Source organism: Tachyglossus aculeatus, chromosome 21 (assembly GCF_015852505.1).
Source record: "Tachyglossus aculeatus isolate mTacAcu1 chromosome 21, mTacAcu1.pri, whole genome shotgun sequence".
In the NCBI taxonomy this organism is placed as follows: Eukaryota; Metazoa; Chordata; class Mammalia; order Monotremata; family Tachyglossidae; genus Tachyglossus; species Tachyglossus aculeatus.
The window spans coordinates 82,910,322-82,932,118 of NC_052086.1; the positions used below are offsets into that span (position 1 = coordinate 82,910,322).

Consider the following 21,797-nt stretch of genomic DNA (forward strand, 5'->3'; position numbering starts at 1 on the left):
TGGATTAATTTAAGGACGGATAACATAGTGCAATTGTCCCAGACGTTGGAGCCAATGTAGATGTTGGCTTCCAGAAGTATCCCAGACTGCCCTGCCTGTAGGGTAAGAGACATTGGTCAATTCATAAGTCACGAGAGCAAGATGACTTTTCCCAAGGAAACTGCAGTGGGGTTACTGATAATGGTGGTCTTTATTAAGAATTTATTATGAGTCAGGCCCTGGGGCAGATACAGAAAAATCAGATTGTACACAGTCCCTTCTCACCTGGGGCTCACAGTTTAAGGGGGAAGGAAAACAAGTATTTCATCCCTATTTTATCCCTATGTTACAGATGAGGAAACTGAGGCATAAAGAAGTAAAGTGACTTGCCCAAGGTTAAATAACAGGTAAGGAGTGGAGCTGGGACTAGAGCCTAGGTCTCGTAACTCCCATTCCTGTGCTCTTTCCACCAAGCTATGCTTATTCCTACCTTTTCCTAACAGTGTTAGGAAATTGGGCAGACTTCTGTCACTCCATTGTACCTCAAACTGAGGGAAATATGTCTGGGCAGAAGGCAGAAATTCAGAGCAGATTTAAATATTCTGCTTCGTGCTTGACTAGTGCCCAGGATGAGATAACGAAGCTTTATTTTCATGTCAAATATCTAATTGACTGGAACATTTGAAAATTAGTGAAAACTCCTTTTGATGTGGTGCAAATTTATGATCATGGTCCTTTTCTAATTCCCCAGCTTCATTATCTGATCTTTATATTAAAAGGAAACAGTCCAGAGATGTTTTTAACAGGATTCTGGTCTTATTATTAAAGTGTTTTATTGAGCAGACTTTAGGATTTCAAGAGTTTGAAATGTAGGCAACAAGCTGTGAGAGTTCTTTCCAGGGCCTTCTTCACCTCCCGGTTCCTCAGACTGTAGATCATGGGGTTCAACATAGGAAGCACCTGGGTGTAAAACACGGAGACAATTTTTTCTGTTACGAATGAGACTGGTGGCCGCATGTACATAAAAATCAGAGTCCCGTAGAAAAGAGTCACCCCCACTAGGTGGGAACCACAAGTAGAGAAGACTTTGTGTCTGCCTTGGGCAGAACGGATCTTTAGGATGGTAGAGATGATGAAGATGTAGGAGATCAGGACAACCAGGAGGGAGACAATCAAAAGGAAAGTAGAATCCCCCAAAATGAAATACTCTATGACATGAGTGTCAGAACAGGACAACGCCAGGATAGGTAGGATATCACAGTAGAAATGATCGATGACGTTATCGCCACAGAAGGACAACCGAAACGTGAAGACTACCAAGAACAGGGCGACGGCCAAGCTGTAGATGTAGGAAATGGCAAACAAAAGAGTGCAAACTTTCTCCGAGACGATGACCTTGTAGAGTAGAGGATTGCAGATTGCTACATAGCGGTCGTAAGCCATCGCAGACAGGAGCAAAATTTCGGTAATGATAAAAGTAATGAAACAACAAAATTGCACGGCACAGAGGTAGAAGGAAATAGATTTTCTCTCCTCCAGCAAATTGACCAGGACTTGGGGGCCCACAGCTGTGGAATGACCAACATCAACCAAAGCCAAGTGGCCAAGAAAAAAGTACATGGGAGTTTGAAGTCGAGAATCAGTCCTGGTCAGGAAGATGAGGCCCAGGTTCCCCACGACTGTGGTACAATAGATAAGCAGAAACACGACGAAGAGAGGGATCTGCAGCTCTGGAAGGTTTGTGAGCCCGGTGAGAATGAACTCACTCAGCTGGGAATGATTTCCCTCAGTCATGATTCCCAGGGTGGGTATCTGTAGCTGGAGAAAACAGAGCAGTCTAAGTATTATCCTTCACGTTTTAGCTCACATTCATTCAGAAAGGAGAGGTAAAAGGCATTTCTATAGAGCACCTGCAATTAAGATTTTTTTTCACCTTAAAGAAAAGTTATTCTAGTCTCTTGACTGTGAGCTCATTGTGGACAGGGAATGTGTGTGTTTGTTTTTTGTATTGAACTCTCCCAAGTGTTTAGTACAGTGCTTTGCACACAGGAAGTACTCAATAAATACGATTGAATGATTGAATAGTCCTTCTTGGATCTTGAACAGTTTGAGGTTCCACACCTTTTTATTTTTCCAGTTCTTTAGCAGGTTACTGTTAACATAAAACAAGTATAGAAAAAACTAATGAAGAGCTATCCCCACTCTGGTATTCGATGTGGAAAAGATTAGGGACCTGCGGTCAACAAGTGTCAGTGGTAGCATTCATTGAGCACCCATTTGGTGTGGTTCAGTGTACTAAATGCTTGGGAAGTACAGACAATCAAAGCGAAATGTTCCTTGCCCACAAAAAGCTTACATCGTACCGGGGGAAGCAAACTTAAAAATAAGCACAGAATATTTTTTATAATTTTGTGTGCTGTTTAAATTTATTCAAAAGGGAGCATTTCCTTTCTACTTTGATTAGGGCAGTTACATCATACGCCTAATAGGTGGTCCTCAAAATAAACAGAAACTTTCTTGGTGAAAAACCTCAACACATCAGATAATCAAGACTCTAAGTAATGACCTTGGCATTGAATAAATCCAAAGTTCATAACAGAATGAACATGCTTGTGTGAGTTCTTAGATGAGAATTCACCAAGAAGCATAGATTCAACTCCCTTCTCATGTCCAACAGTGACTCTCCCCTGCTTCAAATCCTTAGAGAAGCAGCGTGGCTCAGTGGAAAGAGCCCGGGCTTGGGAGTCAGAGGTCGTGGATTCTAATCCCGCTCTGCCACTTGCCTGCTATGTGACTTTGGGCAAGTCATTTATCTTCTCTATGCCTCAGTTACCTTATCTGTAAAATGGGGATTAAGACTGTCAGCCCTTCGAGGGACAACCTGATTCAACTTGTATCTACCCCAGCGCTTAGAACAGTGCTTTGCACATAGTAAGCGCTTAACAAATACCAACATTATTATTATTATTGAAGGCACATCTCCTCCACGAGGCCTTTCCTGACTAAACCCTCCTTTCCTCTTCTCCCACTACCTTCTGCATCACCCTATTCCCTTTATTCATCCCCCTTCCTAGCCCCACAGCACTTATGTACATATTTGTAATTCTGTAATTGAGAAGCAGCGGGTTCAGTGGAAAAGAGCATCGGGGCTTAGTAGTCAGGGGTTGTAGGGTTCTAATCTGGGTTTGCCACTTATCAGCTGTGGTGAGCTTCGGGCAAGTCACTTAACTTCTCTGTGCCTCAGTTACCTCATCTGTAAAATGGGGATTAAGTCTGTGAGCCCCATGTGGGACAACCTGATTACCTTGCATCTACCACAGGGCTTAGAACAGTGCTTGGCACATAGTAATTCAATCGTATTTATTGAGCTCTTACTGTGTGCAGAGCACTGTACTAAGCACTTAACAAATGTCATCATTATGATTATTAATTCCCTTATATTAACGTCCATCTCCATTTGCTCGTTCAAGCTCTCATCCTATTGCTGGTACAATCTCTCATCCTAGCCCGACTGGATTACTGCATCAGCCTCCTCTCTGATCTCCCATCCTCCTGCCTCTCCCCGCTTCAGTCCATACTTCACTCTGCTGCCCGGATTATCTTTGTGCAGAAACACTCTGGGCATGTTACTCTCCTCCTCAAAAATCTCAAAGTGTCTGCCTGTCAACCTACGCAATCAAGCAGAAACTCCTCACCCTCGGCTTCAAGGCTCTCCATCACCTCGCCCCCTCCTACCTCACCTCCCTTCTTTGCTTCTACAGCCCAGCCCGCACCCTCCGCTCCTCTGCCGCTAATCTCCTCACCGTGCCTCGTTCTCACCTATCCTGCCGTCGACCCCCGGCCCACGTCATCCCCCTGGTCTGGAATGCCCTCCCTCCCCACATCCGCCAAGCTAGCTCTCTTCCTCCCTTCAAGGCCCTACTGAGAGCTCACCTCCTCCAGGAGGCCTGAGTCTGGGACTCAGCCCCCTCCTTCCTTTCCCCCTCATCCCCCTCTCCATCCCCCTGTCTTACCTCCTTCCTTCCCCACAGCATCTGTATATATGTATATATGTTTGTACATATTTATTACTCTATTTATTTATTTATTTTACTTGTACATATCTACTCTATTTTATTTTGTTAATATGTTTGGTTTTGTTCTCCGTCTCCCCCTTCTAGACTGTGAGCCCACTCTTGGGTAGGGACTGTCTCTATATGTTGCCAACTTGTACTTCCCAAGTGCTTACTACAGCGCTCTACACACAGTAAACACTCAATATATATGATTGATTGATTGATTGATTGATCTCCCCCTCTAGACTCCTAAGCTCACTGTGAGTTGGGTATGTGATGGTTTATCATTAGTTTGTACTATCCTAAGTGCTTAGTACAGTGCTCTGCACAATGTAAGCATCTATAAATACGGTTGACTGGGCTGACAAACTCAGTCTCAAGAGAAATTAGATCCTTAGATGAGTGTATATAAAGCACATGCAAAGGCCAGTCCATTTAGCTAACATTAGTGCTAATATGTGGGGAGAGCACAGATGTTTTGGTATAGGTGTAGTGCTGGCCAGCCACTTTGGCAATCAGTTTCCTCATTGGGATACAGACAAGAATTGCCCTTTAGAGATTCTTGGGGGGATGGAGGGAAGTGAAGTTACTGACCACATACCTCTTTAAAGAAATAGGTGGCATCAAGAAAGGGGACAGCAGTGGCTGCCCAGAAAAGCTTGCCAGAGATAGGTGAGCCCCAAGAACAGTGTTCCTTTCTATTATCATGCCCTAGTGGAAAGAGAATGGGCCTGGAAGTCAGAGGATGTGGGTTCTATACCTGGCTCCACCACTTGTCTGCGTATAACCTTGGGCAAGTTGCTTAACGTCTCTATACCTCAGTTACCTCATCTATAAAATGAGGATTTAGACCATAAGCCACATGTAGGACAGGGACCGTGTCCAACCTGAGAATCTTGTATCTACCCCAGTGCTTAGAATAAACAATTCTTGGAACATTGTAAGCACTTAACACATACCACAATTATTATTATTATTATTATTATTATTATTATTATTATTATTTTATTATTATCAACCAAACATAGCTTTCATGCTGGCCTCTGTCCACCTTTTCTCAACCATACGTATCTCGGGCTTGTGGATAAGGAACATGCCTATCAACTGTTATACTGAACTCTCCCAAGCACTTAGTACAATGCTGTGCACACAGCAGTCGCTCTAGAAAAATACTTATTATTTTTCTTAAACAGTTATGTTCTAGCACTGTGGTAAGCATCGTGGTAGGTACAGTACAGTCAGATCATACACAATCTCTTTTCCATATGGGGCTCACAGTCTATGAAAGGAGGAGGGAAAATAGGCATTTTATTCCCATTTTATAGATGAGGAAACGGAGACACAGAGACGATAAGAGAAGCAGCGTGGCTCAGTGGAAAGAGCCTGGGCTTTGGAGTCAGAGGTCATGGGTTCCCAGCTCCACCAATTGTCAGTTGTGTGACTTTGGGCAAGTCACTTAGCTTCTCTGTGCCTCAGTTACCTCATCTGTAAAATGGGGATTAAGACTGTGAGCCCCACGTGGGACAACCTGATCACCTTGTAACCTCCCCAGCGCTTAGAACAGTGCTTCGCACATAGTAAGCTCTTAACTAAATACCATTAAAAAAAGTTAAGCCTGTTGTCACACATCCGATAAGTGGTGGAGCTGGGATTAGAACCAGGTTTCCTGATTCCCAGCCCTGTGATCTTGCCACTAAGCCATGCTACCTCCCTGACCTAGAGCTGACCCTGATCATAGATATCTTGATTTGCCTTTGCATCATTTCAGTCCCAAATAAAATCAAGGATTTCCAAGTGACTTTAGGAGCATTTCAATAAAACCCCACTGAGATTCATAGATCAAATAAAATCCACAATCAGAAAAGCAATTCTATAAGCCACAGGGATTGGGTCTTCCAACTCTGTTGTACTCTTTCAAGTGATTAGAACAGTGCTCTGCACAAAAGGAAGATAAGATTATCCTATCAGGACTGAAGTAGAAGCGAAAAGAAGAAAGAGAAGCAGCGTGGCTCTATGGAAAGAGCATGGGGCTTTGGAGTCAGAGGTCATGGGTTCAAGTCCCAGCTCCACTTGTCAGCTGTGTGACTTTGGGCAATTCACTTAAACTTCTCTGGGCCTTAGTTACCTCATCTATAAAATGGGATTAAGACTTGAGCCCCCTTCAGACAACCTGATCACCTGTAACCTCCCAGCAGCTTAGAACAGTGCTTTGCACATAGCGCTTAATAAATGCCATTATTATTATTATTAAGTAAAGAGTGAAAATATGAAGCTCTAATGTCAATATTAGAGAAAAAGACTGGGAGAGACAACATATATTAAGGTCAATTAGAACAAGAAGACAATATGAAGTATTAATAATAATGGTATTTGTTAAACACTTACTATGTGCTGAGCACTGTTCTAAGCACTGGGGTAGATACAAGGTAATCAGGTTGTCCCAAGTGGGGCTCACAGTCTTTATCCCCATTTTCCATATGAGGTAACTGAGGCCCAGAGAAGTTAAGTGACTTGTACAAGGCCACACAGCAGACAGGTGGTGGAGCTGGGATTAAAATACATGCCCTCTGACTTCCAAGCCCATACTCTTTGCTCTGATCCACGCTGCTTCTCAAGCATTAATAATTAATAATTAATGTAAAATATTAGTATCAAGCATGCAAGTAACTGTGATGATATTATTTGTTGTCATTTATGTTAAATGATTATTTTAAAGGAGAATTTAGCTGTGTTCACCTTTAAGGAAATTCCTGTAGAAGGAAGTACTGGAGCAGAAGACAAAATGGCAGCAGCAGCAGCATGTCAGCTCATAAAGACAGAAAACATATCTTCCCACCACTTATTTGTAATTCTGAAAAATATGAATTACCTCTCTTAATTAATGGAAAAGTATTTCAATCATGATGGCAGCATTTTGTCCTGAATGAAGCAAACCCTAAATGTTTTCCTTAAAGTGAGTTAGATAACTTATCTCATCAAGTAAGCATTTGGTTTGGTTCTGAACATTAAAAAAAATGCAAAACGAAACCTGGCAATCTGACTGACTTGAGGAGGAGAAGTTGTTTTTCCTCGTTCAGTTGGTTCTTGCTTGAAGGTGCTGGAGCATCTTATTTGTTTCTGCTTCCCTCTAGGGATCTCAGTCTTGCCCCCTGTTCCCAGGGTACAGTGGAATCACAAAGGGAATGCCAGCTCTCTGGGAGCAGAAGAAGGATGTTGATCCTAATTAGACAGCACCCTAATCTGTAATCCTTAAATAATCAACGTTCAAGGACTTTCCTCTTTGAGAACCAGGGAATTGATTGCTCTCAGTAACTTAAACGTCCCAGGGCAAAATAAAACAAATATCCAGGAAACTTAGACTGTGAGCCCCAAGTGCTCAACCTAATTTTCTAATATCTTATCTTAGTGCTTAGTACAGTGCTTGACACATGGTAAGTGCTGTATAATAAGTTATTTTTATCATTGTCAGCCTATGCAAAGTTAAATTGAGTGAGGAGAATTGCTTGATGTATTTGGACAAATGATGTGATATATTTTGGGCTAGATAGTCCTAGTAACTAGCTGTATACATTACTGGTCCAGTGTGGAAGGAATCTTCAGTATTTATATTGATTGAGGGCTACTCTTCTGAATGTGTCCATCCAGACCCACATTATCTCAAGAAATCTCACCTCAAAATGCTTTGGATTTGAATTATCCCCTTTAACATTCAGATATTTTGAGTGGTGGATTTATTTGCTCTGGAATTCACTTCAAGATGCCATTTTAGACCCCGATTATCATGGCAATATATACATTAATATAGTCACTCCTGCATGCTTGAAGAAAACGATGTATCTTATTACCTATTGTGATTCTAGGATTGGAGAGGACATTCTGTCATGAATGGGAAACTTGGTAAAGATGGGGAAAAAGTTATAGGGGGATAAATAATAGTGATGATAATTCTGGTATTTGTTAAGTGCTCACTATATGGCAGACACTTTACTAAGTGCTGGGGTGGATACAAGCAAATCGGGGTGGATGCAGTCCCTGTCCCACGTGTTGCTCACAGTCTCAATCCCCATTTTACAGATGAGGAACTGAGGTATAGAGGATTTAAGTGATTTGCCCGAGGTCATACAGTAGACAAGTGGCAGAGCCGGGATAAGAACTCATGACCTTCTGACTTCCAGGCCCACATTTTATCCACTATGTCATGCTGCTCCTAACGATCATTTTCCTAGACGAGAAGAGTTGCTAGGAATTATTGTTAGGATATGTTCAATTTATCAGTTTCATCTGATAAATCTGGTATCTCTTTTCTACTTAGACTATGAGCCCCATGTGGGACAGGGACTGTATCCAACCTGATTAACTGATATATACCATAGCACTGCTTAGTACATAGTAAGCAATTAACAAATACCAAAGTTTGTTAGAATTATTATTATTATTACTATCATTATTATGATTTCATAAATGATCTGGAATAGAGAATGCATAGTGAAATCTCTGAGTTAGCATGGTAGTTTTTAAGACAGAATCTGAGGCAATACTAGTAGTACATAGCTCCAAAACTTATTTTAATCCAACCTAGCAACTGTTATTCATGAGTTTGATATATAGGGTTAGGCTTACTTTATGTAGTTAAGTTATTTTTTGCATTGGTTTGCAAAGTATTTCTTCATTAATTCATATTTTTAATAGAAAGATACAAAAAGAGGCAAGCTTCAATAAATCAGTACTATTTATTGAGCACCTACTGCATGCAGAGCACTGCTCTAAACCTTTGGAGAGTACTATTGAGTAGCAAATATGATCCATGCGTCAAGGAGTTTACAATGTAGACGAGAGACAGACACTAAAATGAATATGGGAGGAAATAATATCTATCAATCAATTAATCATATTTATTGAGCACCTGCTGTGTGCTGCGAATTGTGCCTTAAAGGCACAGTTTGTATTCTGAGAGATTCAGATTTGAAATCCCTCTAAACCCTGCCCTCTCCCTGACTTTCCCATCTCTGTTGACGGCACTACCATCCTTCCCGTCTCACAAGCCCGCAACCTTGGTGTCATCCTCGACTCCGCTCTCTCATTCACCCCTCACATTCAAGCCATCACCAAAACCTGCCAGTCTCAGCTCCGCAACACTGCCAAGATCCGCCCTATCCTCCCCATTCATACCGCTACCCTGCTCGTTCAAGCTGTCATCCATTCCGACTAGATTACATGCATCAGCCTCCTCTCTGATCTCCCATCCTCCTGTCTCTCCCCACTTCAGTCTATACTTCACGCTACTGCCCAGATCATCTCTGTGCAGAAACGCTCTGGGCATGCTCCTCCCCTCCTCAAAAATCTCCAGTGGCTACCAGTCAACCTACGCATCAAGCAAAAACTCCTCACTCTTGGCTTCAAGGTTCTCCATCACCTCGCCCCTTCCCTCCTCACCTCCCTTCTCTCCTTCTACAGCCCAGCCCACACCCTCCGCTCCTCTGCCACTAACCTCCTCACTGTACCTCGTTCTCGCCTGTCTCACCGTCAAACCCCGGCCCACGTCCTCCCCCTGGCCTGAAGTGCCCTCCCTCCGCACATCCGCCAAAGCTAGCTCTCTTCCTCCCTTCAAAGCTCTACTGAGAGCTCACCTCCTCCAGGAGGCCTTCCCAGACTGAGCCCCCTTTTTCCTCTCCTCCTCCCCATCCCCTCCACCCTACCTCCTTCCCCTCACGACAGCACCTGTATATATATTTGTACAGATTTATCACTCTATTTATTTTACTTGTACATATTTAGTATTCTATTTATTTTGTTAATGATGTGCATCTAGCTTTATTTCTATTTATTCTGATGACTTGACACCTGTTCACATGTTTTGTTGTCTGTCTCCCCCTTCTAGACTGTGAGCCCGTTGTTGGGTAGGGACCATCTCTATATGTTGCCAACTTGTACTTCCCAAGTGCTTAGTACAGTGCTCTGCACATAGTAAGCGCTCAATAAATATGATTGAATGAATGAATGAACAGAAGGATATCCTGGATAGGAAAAAAATCATGGTAAATTTCCTCTAATTCCCATTTTAGAGCTGGGAAAATTGAGTCGGACAGGAGCAAAGTGAATCATGCAAGGTGATCCAGGCACACTGTCCCTTATCCCAGCACTATAACCACTAGAATAGGTTCTCCTATTAATGACAAAATTTAGCTGTCAGTAAATTCTTCGCCAAATTTTCTTAAAGCTATGTGCACATCCTGGTTCCTCAGGCCGTAGATCAGAGGGTTCAGCATAGGGATAATTTCTGTATAGAATACAGCAATCACTTTATCTGTTTCCAGAGAGTAACTGGAGCTGGGCCTTAGGTACTTGAAGAGTTTCGTCTTGTGGTAAATGCTCACGGCAGCCAAATGAGCTGCACATGTGGAGAAAGCCGTGCACTTGCCTGCGGCAGAGTTGATTCTGAGGGTGGTGCTGAGAATAGCAGCGTGGAAGGTCAGGATGGCTATCACTGTGAGCTCACTGAAAAGGACAAAGTTGAAAAGCAGCAGTTTGGTAAGAGAGGTATCCGAACAAGAGAGTCACAACAGAAGAGTAATGTCGCAGAAGAAATGATTGATTTCATTAGAGCCTCAGAAGGTAAATGAAAAAGTTGAAATCTGTATATAGGGCTGAATGAAGAAAGCCACCTATGTAGGAACCAAGGAGTGACCAAGGAGACACACGTTTTTGGATGCATTATAATTAGATACATTAATGGATTACAGATGGCACGAAGCGGTCTGTAGGACATGGCTGCCAGAAGGCAAATTCAGTAGTTCCCAGAGCTATAAAGAAATACATCTGGGCTGCACATCCAGCAAAAAAAAAAAATGACTGTCTTCTCTCCCAAAAGATCTGTTAGCATTTTGGGCAGGGTCACAGTGGAATAGCAAATGTCTAAGAAGACATTTCTAGACTGTGAGCCCGCTGTTGGTAGGGACCATCTCCATATGTTGCCAACTTGTACTTCTCAAGCGCTTAGTGCAGTGCTCTGCACACAGTAAACGCTCAATAAATACTATTGAGTGAATGAATGAATGAATAATGAATGAATGAATGAACAAATTGCTGAGAAAAAAAGTACATGGGTGTGTGGAGGTGGGCAACGATCCAGATTAATAACACCATCTCCAGGTTTCCCATCGGAGTAAAGACATAAATCGTTAGGAATAGCACCCAACAGGACTGTCCAAAGCGATGGGTTATCAGTCAATCCCACAAATATGAAGCCTCACTGCAGTGTGATTGTGCCTCACCATTTCAGCATTGATTACCTGGGGGAAAATAATTTGAAAAAAAAGATATATTGGAATGATAACCGAGCAGCAAGAAACCAGCTGCCCAGAGCAGCAGGCAAAATGGTAAAGAGCTGATTCTTTAGGGTTTTTTTTGGTATTTGTTAAGGACTTATTATGTGCCAGGCCCTCTATTAAGCACTAGGGTAGATACATTCTAATTAGGTTGGACAAGTCCATGTCCCACATGGAGTTGACAGTCTTAATCCCCATTTTACAGATGAGGTAACTGAGTCACAGGGAGGTTAAATAATAATAATAATAATAACAATGGCATCTGTTAAGCACTTACTATGTGCCAAGCACTGTTCTAAGCACTGGGCTGGATACAAGATAATCAGGTTGTCCCACGTGGGGCAGTCTTAATCCCCATTTTACAAAGGAGGTACCTGAGGCACACAGAAATTGAATGACTTACCCAAAGTCACACAGCTGACAAGTGGGGGAGCCGGGATTGGAACCCATGACCTCTGACTCCCAAGCCTGTACTCTTTCCACTGAGCCACGCTGCTTTTCGATGACTTGCCCAAGGTCACACAGTAGACAAGTGACATAGCTGGGATTAGAACCAAGGTCCTTATGACTCCCAGACCTATTCTCTAATAATTAGCCAGTATGGTTCATTTTTATCTCTGACCCTTACATGGGAACAATTCTACTGAATTGATAGAGAAGCAGCATGTCTCGCCAATTGTCAGCTGTGTGACCTTTGGGCAAGTCACTTAACTTCTCTGAGCCTCAGTTACCTCATCTATAAAATGGGGATTAAGACTGTGAGCCCCATGTGGGTCAGGGACTGTGTCCAACCCAATTACTTTGTATCTATCCCAGCGCTTAAAGAGTGCTTGGCACAAAGTAAGCATTTAACACTACCACAATTATTATTTTTTTTTGCCAACTTCTTGTTGATAATTTTGATTTGATCCATGAAGTTCTCCTCAGTACTCTTGGTGCCCAGAGTCAGATCCTCACAAGATATTCGTAATTTCCTGTCCATGTCTTCATCGACAGTGCAAAATAGAAGATCGATTCATTATCTAATGAATTTGCCCCTTATATCTAGAATCTCTCCCGTTGGTGACTTTGCTCTAAAACATCAGGCTTCCCAAACTATCTCCAGTGAACTTTACTCAAGGAAAAATAGGCTTCCAATCACTTTCCAGTTATCTTATCCACCATGCAATATAAAGTAACAATTCAGGGAGCCCATATTGACAAGATTAAGCTTTCAATTCCAGTTGCGATTTTGGGTAAGTAGCTATCAGTAAGAATAAAAAAACTCTTCATATAGAGAGACATACACTCAAATACTCTAAAATGTTAATCATCCTTTTCTCCAAATGGAATTCCAAATTTGGTCAGTCATTTAGATATTATATATCTCACTTTCCACAAAATCTACAAATGCCTAATCTACAGCCTACCTGTAGAAAAGATGATAGAAAAATCACAGGGCAAGGAAAAACTATGGGTGGTTTGTGTTTACATCACTTATAATAATAATAATGATGGTATTTGTTAAGCGCTTACTATGTACAAAGCACTGTTTCTAAGCGCTGGGGAGGATACAAGGTGATCAGGTTGTTCCCACGTGGGGGCGTCACAGTCTTATCCATTTTACAGATGAGGTAACTGAGGCACAGAGAAGTTAAAGTGACTTGCCCAAATGGTCAGACAGCTGACAATTGGGTGGAGCTGGAATTTGAACCCATGACCTCTGACTCCAAAGGCCCACGGCATAAAACCGTGCTTTTTCGATTGAGCCACGCTTCTTCTCTAACATATGTACATCACTTATAAGCACTTTGTACAGTGCTCTGCACACAAGTGCTCAATGAATACGATTGAATGAATGCATACTTATGTATACAAAAGCATGAATATACTTAACTAGCACCAAGGGATCAATGCACATAAATGCCTAAGGGAATATAACCCAATAAGGATCCCAATTATCTTTGGGAACAAATGCAAATGAGACAGAAGTACCATGTATTTCTGGATGGTAAATGAAGGTAGAGAAGTAGCATGACCTGGTGGAAAGCTCATAGGCCTGGAAGGGAAGAGAGCTGGGCTCTAATTCCAGCCCTGCCATTTGCCTTCTCTGTGACCTTGGACAAGTCCCTTAACATCTCTGTGTCTCAGTTACCTCATCTGCAAATGGGGATTGAATACTGTTCTCTTCCCACTTAGACTGTGAGCCTCATGTGGGACAAAGATTTTATCCGATCTTAATGCATCAAATCTAACCCAGAACTTGAACAGTGTTTTCCACATAGTACATGCTTCACAAACACCACGATTTATTATTATCAATAAAACATTTTCTCATATCTTGTTATATTACACTGTTTCCATTAGATGTGGTTATACTAGGGCAGTGACCATAGGCTTAGAAAGATGGGGCATAAGAGCTACATCTTTACATTGGACTCTTACCAGCAGGTCTTTCTTCAATCAATCGGTCAATCAATCGATCAAATTTATGGAGCATTTACTATTTGCAGAGCACTGTGCTAACGCTTGGGAAAGAAAAACACAACAGAATTACCAAACACGTGTTTCAGTTGGTATTTATTTCTAGACTGTGAGCCCACTGTTGGGTAGGGACCGTTTCTATATGTTGCCAACTTGTACTTCCCAGCACTTAGTACAGTGTTCTGCACACAGTAAGTGCTCAATAAATACGATTGATTGATTGAATATTTTATAGTTAGCATACTGTGTTGCAGAGCACTGTACTATAGAGTTGGAGGAGTACAATATACAAAAGAGTATGTATGGATGATCCCTACCCTCAAGGGAGCTGATAATAATAATAATGAATGAATGGCATTTATTAAGTGCTTACTATGTGCAAAACACTGTTCTAAGCACTGGGGAGGTTACAAGGTGATCAGGTTGTCCCACGTGGGGCTCACAGTCTTAATCCCCATTTTACAGATGAGGTAACTGAGGCACAGAGAAGTTAAGTGACTTGCCCAAAGTCACACAGCTGACAATTGGCTGGAGCTGGGATTTGAACCCATGACCTCTGACTCCAAAGCCCATGCTCTTTCCACTGAGCCACGCTGCTTCTTGAACTAGAGGGGGAGACAAGCAATAAAATACACTACTGAAGGATATGTACCTAAGTGCTGTGGGGCTGGGGGAGAGTGAATTTCAAAGTCCTTAAGGGACACAAAGGCATTTGTCAAAGGGGTGGTAGCCTGAGTGATGAGAGTGGCCGATTGTAAGCTCCTCCTAAAGACTCAAAACTCTTTGTTTAGGGCAGGAAGCATGTTTAGCAGTCAGTCAGTCAATCCTATTTATTGAGCACTTTCTATGTACAGAGCACTTTACTAAGTGCTTGGGAGAGTACAATACTACAATAAACATTCTCTGCCCACATTAAGCTTACAGTCTAGGAGGGGAGATAGACATTAATATTAATGTAAATGAATAAATTATGGGTATGTACTGTGGGGCTGTGAGGGGGAATGAACAAAGGGTACAAGTCAGGGTGACATAGAAGGAAGTGGAAAAGAGGAAGTGTGAAAAGTGGAAATATTCAATAATATTTATTGAACACTTACTGTGTGCAGAACACTGTACTAAATGCTTGGGAGAATACAATACACCACTAAACGGACACAACAACGAGTTTAGTGAGTGAACTTTCCCAAGAGCTTTGTAAAATGCTTTGCAAGCAGCAAGGATTCCTTAAATATCACTGATTAATTGATTGTACTAGGCCAACAAAAATAATAGGAGTAGTGGTGAGGGGACAATATCAGAGGAAATGGTTGGCAGTGGCATGGATGCAGTGGGGTTGAGATTTCAAAAGTGTCCAGTCTGAATTGGAAGCAGCACCCAGGTTAATGGGGACCTGTGAATGGGGTGGAAGAAACCAGTCCTGCAAATAACATAGAGACTTCCAAGGACATCACACAATCCCTAAGAGTTTTGGTGAAGGAGGTACATTTACATCTTCTTTGCGTTTGTCATACAATTGCTTGACATACTAAATTTTTTGTATTAAGTTCCTGAGTGGAAGTATGACGTTGCTCCCTCTGAAGTTTAATTCTGAGTTCTCATTTAAACAAATTGCTTTCCTTGTTTTATTACTTAGTTGCTATGCTTCAGAATCAATTTGTGTTCTGTGCCCCTTGCCTGGTAATTGTAGAGCAAGTCTTGTGTTAAAAGCCCAGTATGACTGTGTCATGATGTAGTAGTGTCTTACTGGTTTTTTAATAAATCCTTTTGTATAAAACCGCCTGGACTCCAACAGAATGGAAGAAATGTGCTCACGCAGGAGTCCTAAAATGGCACCCCAGACCTCTAGACTGTGAGCCCGTTGTTGGGTAGGGACCATCTCTATATGTTGCCAACTTGTACTTCCCAAGTGCTTAGTACAGTGCTCTGCACACTAGTAAGCGCTCAATAAATACGATTGAATGAATTAATGAATCTCGCGTTTGCGTAGCAAGACAATGCTATAAGAGCAGGGCTTTCTGGAAATGTAGGCTTTGGAAATGCAGGTTCTTAAGCAATTGTGTGTTATTGGTGTCTTGAGATATAATGTAGCGCTATATAGTAGTATACGTATTTCTAAAGCTTTTGGCCTATGTACAGGGGGAGTATACTGATCTAAAGATAATAATAATAATAATAATAATGGTATTTGTTAAGTGCTTACTATGTGCCAAGCACTGTTCTAAGCCCTGTGGTAGATGCAAGGTAATCAGGTTGTCCCACATGGGGCTCACAGACTTAATCCCCATTTTACAGATGAGGTAACTGAGGCACAGAGACTTGCTCAAACTTACACAGCTGACAAGTGGCAGAGCTGGGTTCTAACACAGACCCCTGACTCCCAGGCCAGTGCTCTTTTCCACTAAGCCACACTGCTTCTCTATATCTTAAAGATGTATGCCTGGTCAGAAAATCATGAATTGTACTTCCCAAGCACTTAGTACAGTGTTCTACACACAGTAAGCGCTCAATAAATACGATTGAATGATTGAAGAATGAATGAATGAATGAATACACTGCAAGACTACCTCCATGGTTGCAATCAAGTTCTCATTTTTGGACTTTATTACCCTGTCAAAACCCTGCAGAAAAGTCAAAGCTATAACAACTGCATAACATTGCACTTGACCAATTCCCTCCATTCACATTAATAGGTTTCCATGTTTCTTTGCTTTGAGTCAGGCCTGCAGTGGTAAATGTCCCCACACAGGACCCCTCTTTCTGTATAGAACTATACCCCTTAATCTTTCTTTGAGGCTGAAGGTTTGTGTTGTCCCATGAAGATAGGAAATACCAGTTATTTCTTCTGAAAATGAAACCTAATTTCAACTGATCCATTGCAGAAGGCCATTAACTTTTCTTATCTGTTTCACAGAGGGAATGTGACACCCAAAAAATAACATCATTACAGGCGAGTGCCCATCCTTGAGAAGTGGAAAGCTGAACCAATTTCTAGTATAATGAAGAAACGACAAGCATGGCCTAGTGGAAAGAGCATGGACCTAGGAGTCAGAGGATCTGTGTTCCTATCCTGACTCACCATTTCCGGCTGTAAGATTTTGGGCAAATCATTTAATTTCTCTGTGGGGTAGTTTCCTCATCTATAACTTGAGGATTCAATACCTGTTCCCACTCCTACTTAGACTGTGAGCCCCATGTGAGACCTCATTATCTTGAAATTACCCCAAGCACTTAATACAGTGCTTGGCATGTAATAAGGGCTTACAAATAGCCACAAGTATCGTTACTAATGAAGGAACCAAAATACCAGACCTTGTTATTAAGGAAAATGAGTATTTATTGATCCAAATTATTCAGTTTGGTGGTCCATAATCATCTATTTCTCTGGATCATCATCATTTATTATCAATTACCACTGAAACTCATAAAAACAAAGAACAACACCCATTTGCTTTAAATATTAAACTGACCTTGTAAATTCAAAAATTGAGCATTTGTTGACTGCATTTGTTTGCTGTTAATAGCTATTCAGACTAAGAAACCACTTTTGTCTCACCAGAAGATAATTTGCCTCTACAGTCTACTTCACACTGCCCTTGAATCACCTTCCTTTCTCCAACCGGCCTTGTGCCTTTGAATTTCTTGCAAAAGCACAGAACAATCCGATTGTCTAGTCCTCAACATTTAAGTGATTTATGAATCTTTATCGATGGGGGATTACAGGGTAGTGCTGTCTAATTAGGAAACAATTTCCATCCTCCCTCTGGAGATGACACTCATTTAAGGGATTCTTTGCATCCCGGGAATGATTAGCCTTCTGTATATCCATGGGAAACGGGAGCAAACAAAAACCCTGGGAACATTTCAATGAGAACCACCTGAGTGAAGAAAAGCAGCTTTTCCTCCAGTGATAGGTTGGACCACTAGAATTATTTTTCCACACTAAACCAACTCACTTAATTCAGCATAAACCTGTGATAACCAGAAAGTTATCCAGTTTCCATTTTGGTTGTTCACTTTAGGGAGACATTTTATTCACGATTAACCAAGAGAATTCTTGCTGAAGTTTTGAGTTATTTGTATCTTTGATGCTATAGAGAATGCGGATAGAACACTGGCTTGGGAGTCAGAAGGTCTTGGATTTTAAATCCAGCTCTGTCACTTGTCTGCTATGTGACATGCTCTAAACTGAGGCACTAAAAATCAATCAATCAATCAATCAATCAAATGTATTTATTGAGCACCTTACTTTGTGCAGAGCACTGTACTAAGCACTTGGGAAGTACAAGTTGGCAACATATAGAGAGAGTCCTCTACCAACAGTGAGTTCACAATCTAGAACAGTGGGCTCACAGTCTAGAAACAGTGGGCTCACAGTCCTAGAAACAGTATAAAAAGTGAATTGACTTGCCCCAGGTTCACGCAGCAGGCAAGTGACAGAGCTGGATTAGAAAGCCAGGTCCTCTGACTTCTAGGACAGTGCTAATTGTGCTACTCCATGCTGCTGTACGTCAGTGATCTAAAAACTGACTGGGAGACATCCAGGTGATTTAGGTGTAGCTGGCAGTCCAGACTTACTATTCCAATGGTCCTAAAACCTGTGCCACAAACAATGTGTCAGAACCCAAATGTTTTTTAATTGCATTTCTAAGCACTTACTGTGTGTCAAACACTGTTCTAAGCGGCTGGGTAGATAGAAGTTAATCAGGCCGGGATACAGCCCCGTCCAGCACATGGGGTTTATTTTATTTATTTATTTATCTATTCTATTTATTTATATTAATGGTCTGTCTCCCCACTATTGACTATGAGCTCGTTTGGGGCAGAAATGTGTCCGTTGCTATGTTGTACTTTCACAAGTGCTTAGTACAGTGTTTTGCACTCAGTAAGCCTCAATAAATAAAATTGAATGGAATGAATGTGGGCTTACATTCTAAGTAGGAGGGAAAATGAGTATCTTAATCCTTATTTTACAGTTAAGGAAATTGAGGCACAAAGGAGTGAAGAGACTTGCCAAAGGTCACACCAACAAAAAATTGGCACAGCTGGGATTGTAACCCAGGTCCTTCTGACTCCCCCAAACCTGTGCTGTTTCCACTAGACCATATTGCTTTTCAATTTTCTCCGGAACAATATTATGAATAGAAACTAGCTCCCGAATCAGAGTTGGAGTGTCTACTCTTTCCAAAATTCACCATAATTGTGCGCTCAATCAACGGAGAGAGAAATAATAGAAATTAGATTAATGCATTTACATCGAGTCAGAGAGGTTCTACAACAGCAGAGCAGACTTTTACTTCTCTGAAATCATAATGGATGTATCCACTCCCTGTTGGTGATCCCACCTGGCAGTAAAAAAATTCCTCAATCAATCAAGGTATTAATTCAGTATTAATTAATTATCCCAACAATCCTCTGTTTCACCTCTCCACCCCTCGTCCAACTTCCCCCTTTTCCCCCCTTTGTTTTCCCATTTGTCTATGATTCCTGTGCATCCCCTCAATCAATCAGTTGGTATATTTTTTAATGGTATGGTTTAGTGCTTACTATGTTCCAGGCACTATACTAAGCCCTGTAGAACAAAAATAATCAAATTGGATACAGTTCCTGTCCCCATAGGGCTCAAGCCATAATCCCCATTTATAGGTGAGATAACTGAGGAACAGAGAAGTTAAGTGATTGCCTAAGGGTCATATAGCCGACAAGTGGTAGAGCCAGGGTTGGAACCCAGGTCCTCTGACTCCCGGCCCGTCGTCTCTTTGAGTGCTTACACTATACCTTATGTGCTAAATGCTCAAAAATTTTAAAAAAATAGTTTAGCATATTGCCTCCCCTAAACTAGTGCCATAATAATGCTGGTACTTATAAAGAGCTTTCTGTGAACCAAGCCCCACACATGGCTCCCAGTTTAAGAGGGAGGGAGAACAGACATCTTAATGATATTTTGCAAAGTAGGAAACTGAGTCCCAACATGTTAAAGGATTTGACCAACTAAGATCACACAACAGGCAAGTGGCTGAACTGGGACTAGAACCCAAGTTCTTTTGACTTCTAGCCCTGTGCTCCTTTTACTAGACCACCCTGCCTCACAGTGCCTTGAAACAGGTTAGTGCTGGGAATTTGAACCTCCTTGGAACCTGAATGCTCTGTGGAAACTACTTGGAAAAAGAAACTTTGAAACAAATTTACCAATTCTGAAAAAGCTAAATCCTGTTGATGTTAAAGGGACTGATAAATAGTAGAGGAGTAGCATGGCCTAGTGTGAGGAGCACAGGATCTGGATTCTATTCCTGCTTCTGCTTACTTGTCTGCTGGTGACTTGGACAAGTCACTTGTCGCACTGCTAACCCAAGTGACCTCATTGTAAAATGGGTATTAAATATATGTCTTTTCTCCTACATAAATTGGGAGTCCCATGGGGGAAAGGGTCTGGGTCCAACCTGATTAAGTTATATTTTCACCACAGCTTAGAACAATGAACAATGCTTGACACACAGAAAATGTTTAAAAAATATCATCATGACAAATCTCGAATAATTGTTTAGATAGACCTTTATGAACAGGATAATATTTCTTATGTGATCTAAATTTTAATCAAGACTAGTTCAGGTAACTGGAAGTTTAGATGGCAACAGCTAATTTTTTAGTCATTCAGGTATTGGGTTAATTTTTTGTCCACACACTCTTTAAATTTATCTTAACATTAATTCACGTTCCTTAAAACCTAGGTAACTGGCTATTTACCTTTAGATCATCAGCTCTCCAGTTTTGCAGAAATATACACACAAGAAAGTGATTTACAGCTTAGACTTCTGCATGGGCTTTATCTCCACTTTCCTCTGAAGAAGGAGATGCAAATCAAAGACAGGGTCAGAGAATAACAATGCAAGCTGGTCGATGTGACCTTAATGAATTTTTCTTGACCTGATGAAACTGATTCTGCCCCAGGACAGGTGGGAGAATGGGTCTGCCCCGTTTATGGAAGGATGTGCATGTGGATTTAAATTGGGAGGGCTCTGTCAGGCCCAACCTCCTGAAACCCTGGTTTCAACCAGGGAAGTTAAGTGACTTGCCCAGGTTCACACAACAGGCAATTGGTAGAGCTGGGATTAGAACTCTGGTCCTCAGACTCCCAGGCCCCTACTCTTTCTACAAGGCCACACTGCTTCTCTAATATGTAATATACATACAATACAAAAATATACATGTAATGTACATGTTAATATAAACACTAGAACATTCACCCTGGGGGAAAATCCAGATATTTCATACAATATTAACAATTAATATTTTATGATAAGCACTTGACCAAAGTATCAGTAAACACTTGGGGAAGTGCTTCTTTACCCCAATGCAATTCTTAATTATTTGATGGTAGAACTGTCAAATAGTACATAGTAAGCACTTAATAAATATCATTAAAGAACAACTATCGCTGTGCTCAGAAGACACTTGCCTACGAAGACACCTCTGTTTTCTTTCTCTAGCAGCTGATGCAGACAGAATATATAGCAGAGAGAAACCTGACCTATGTGACTGGTGTTTTTCTCTCGGGAATCTCAAACCATCCAGAATGGCAGATTCCTCTCTTCCTGGTGTTTTAAATCATCTATCTTATTACAGCAGTAGGAAATCTTGGGATAATCACGATTACCAATATAGAGTCCCGACTAAAAGCTCCGATGTATTTTTCCCTCCAGCATTTGGCTCTAGGTAATTCCACTGCCATTGCCCCAAAATGTTGGTGAACTTCTTGGCAGATAATAAAACCTTTTCCTATTATAGCCCATGGAAAAAATAAATATAGCCCCAGAGATAACACTGAGTGGAAATTCTGGTTTCTTCACATCTAGCATTTTAGAATCAAATTGATTTGAAGACTGTGAGCATCAAATGTTGTATTTGGCTCAGGGACTGGATCCTGAAATCCCTCATTTCCAGCATTCTGCCAGGTCCCCCCTGAAGCATGGAGACACCC

The 21,797-nt window shown here is 41.5% G+C and overlaps 1 protein-coding gene across 1 annotated transcript; it reads right to left on the reverse strand.

Moving 5' to 3' along the window:
- Positions 1-823: 823 nt before the first annotated feature.
- On the reverse strand, positions 824-1,773 carry LOC119942819 (olfactory receptor 1038-like). Its single transcript, XM_038763785.1, has one exon. The coding sequence runs from the start codon at positions 1,771-1,773 to the stop codon at positions 826-828; it is 948 nt and encodes a 315-aa protein (XP_038619713.1). The 3' UTR covers positions 824-825.
- Positions 1,774-21,797: the final 20,024 nt, after the last annotated feature.

Coding starts and splice junctions, on each gene's coding strand:
- LOC119942819 (XM_038763785.1), bottom strand. CDS start 1,773: ATGACTGAGGGAAATCATTCCCAGCTGAGTGAGTTCATTCTCACCGGG.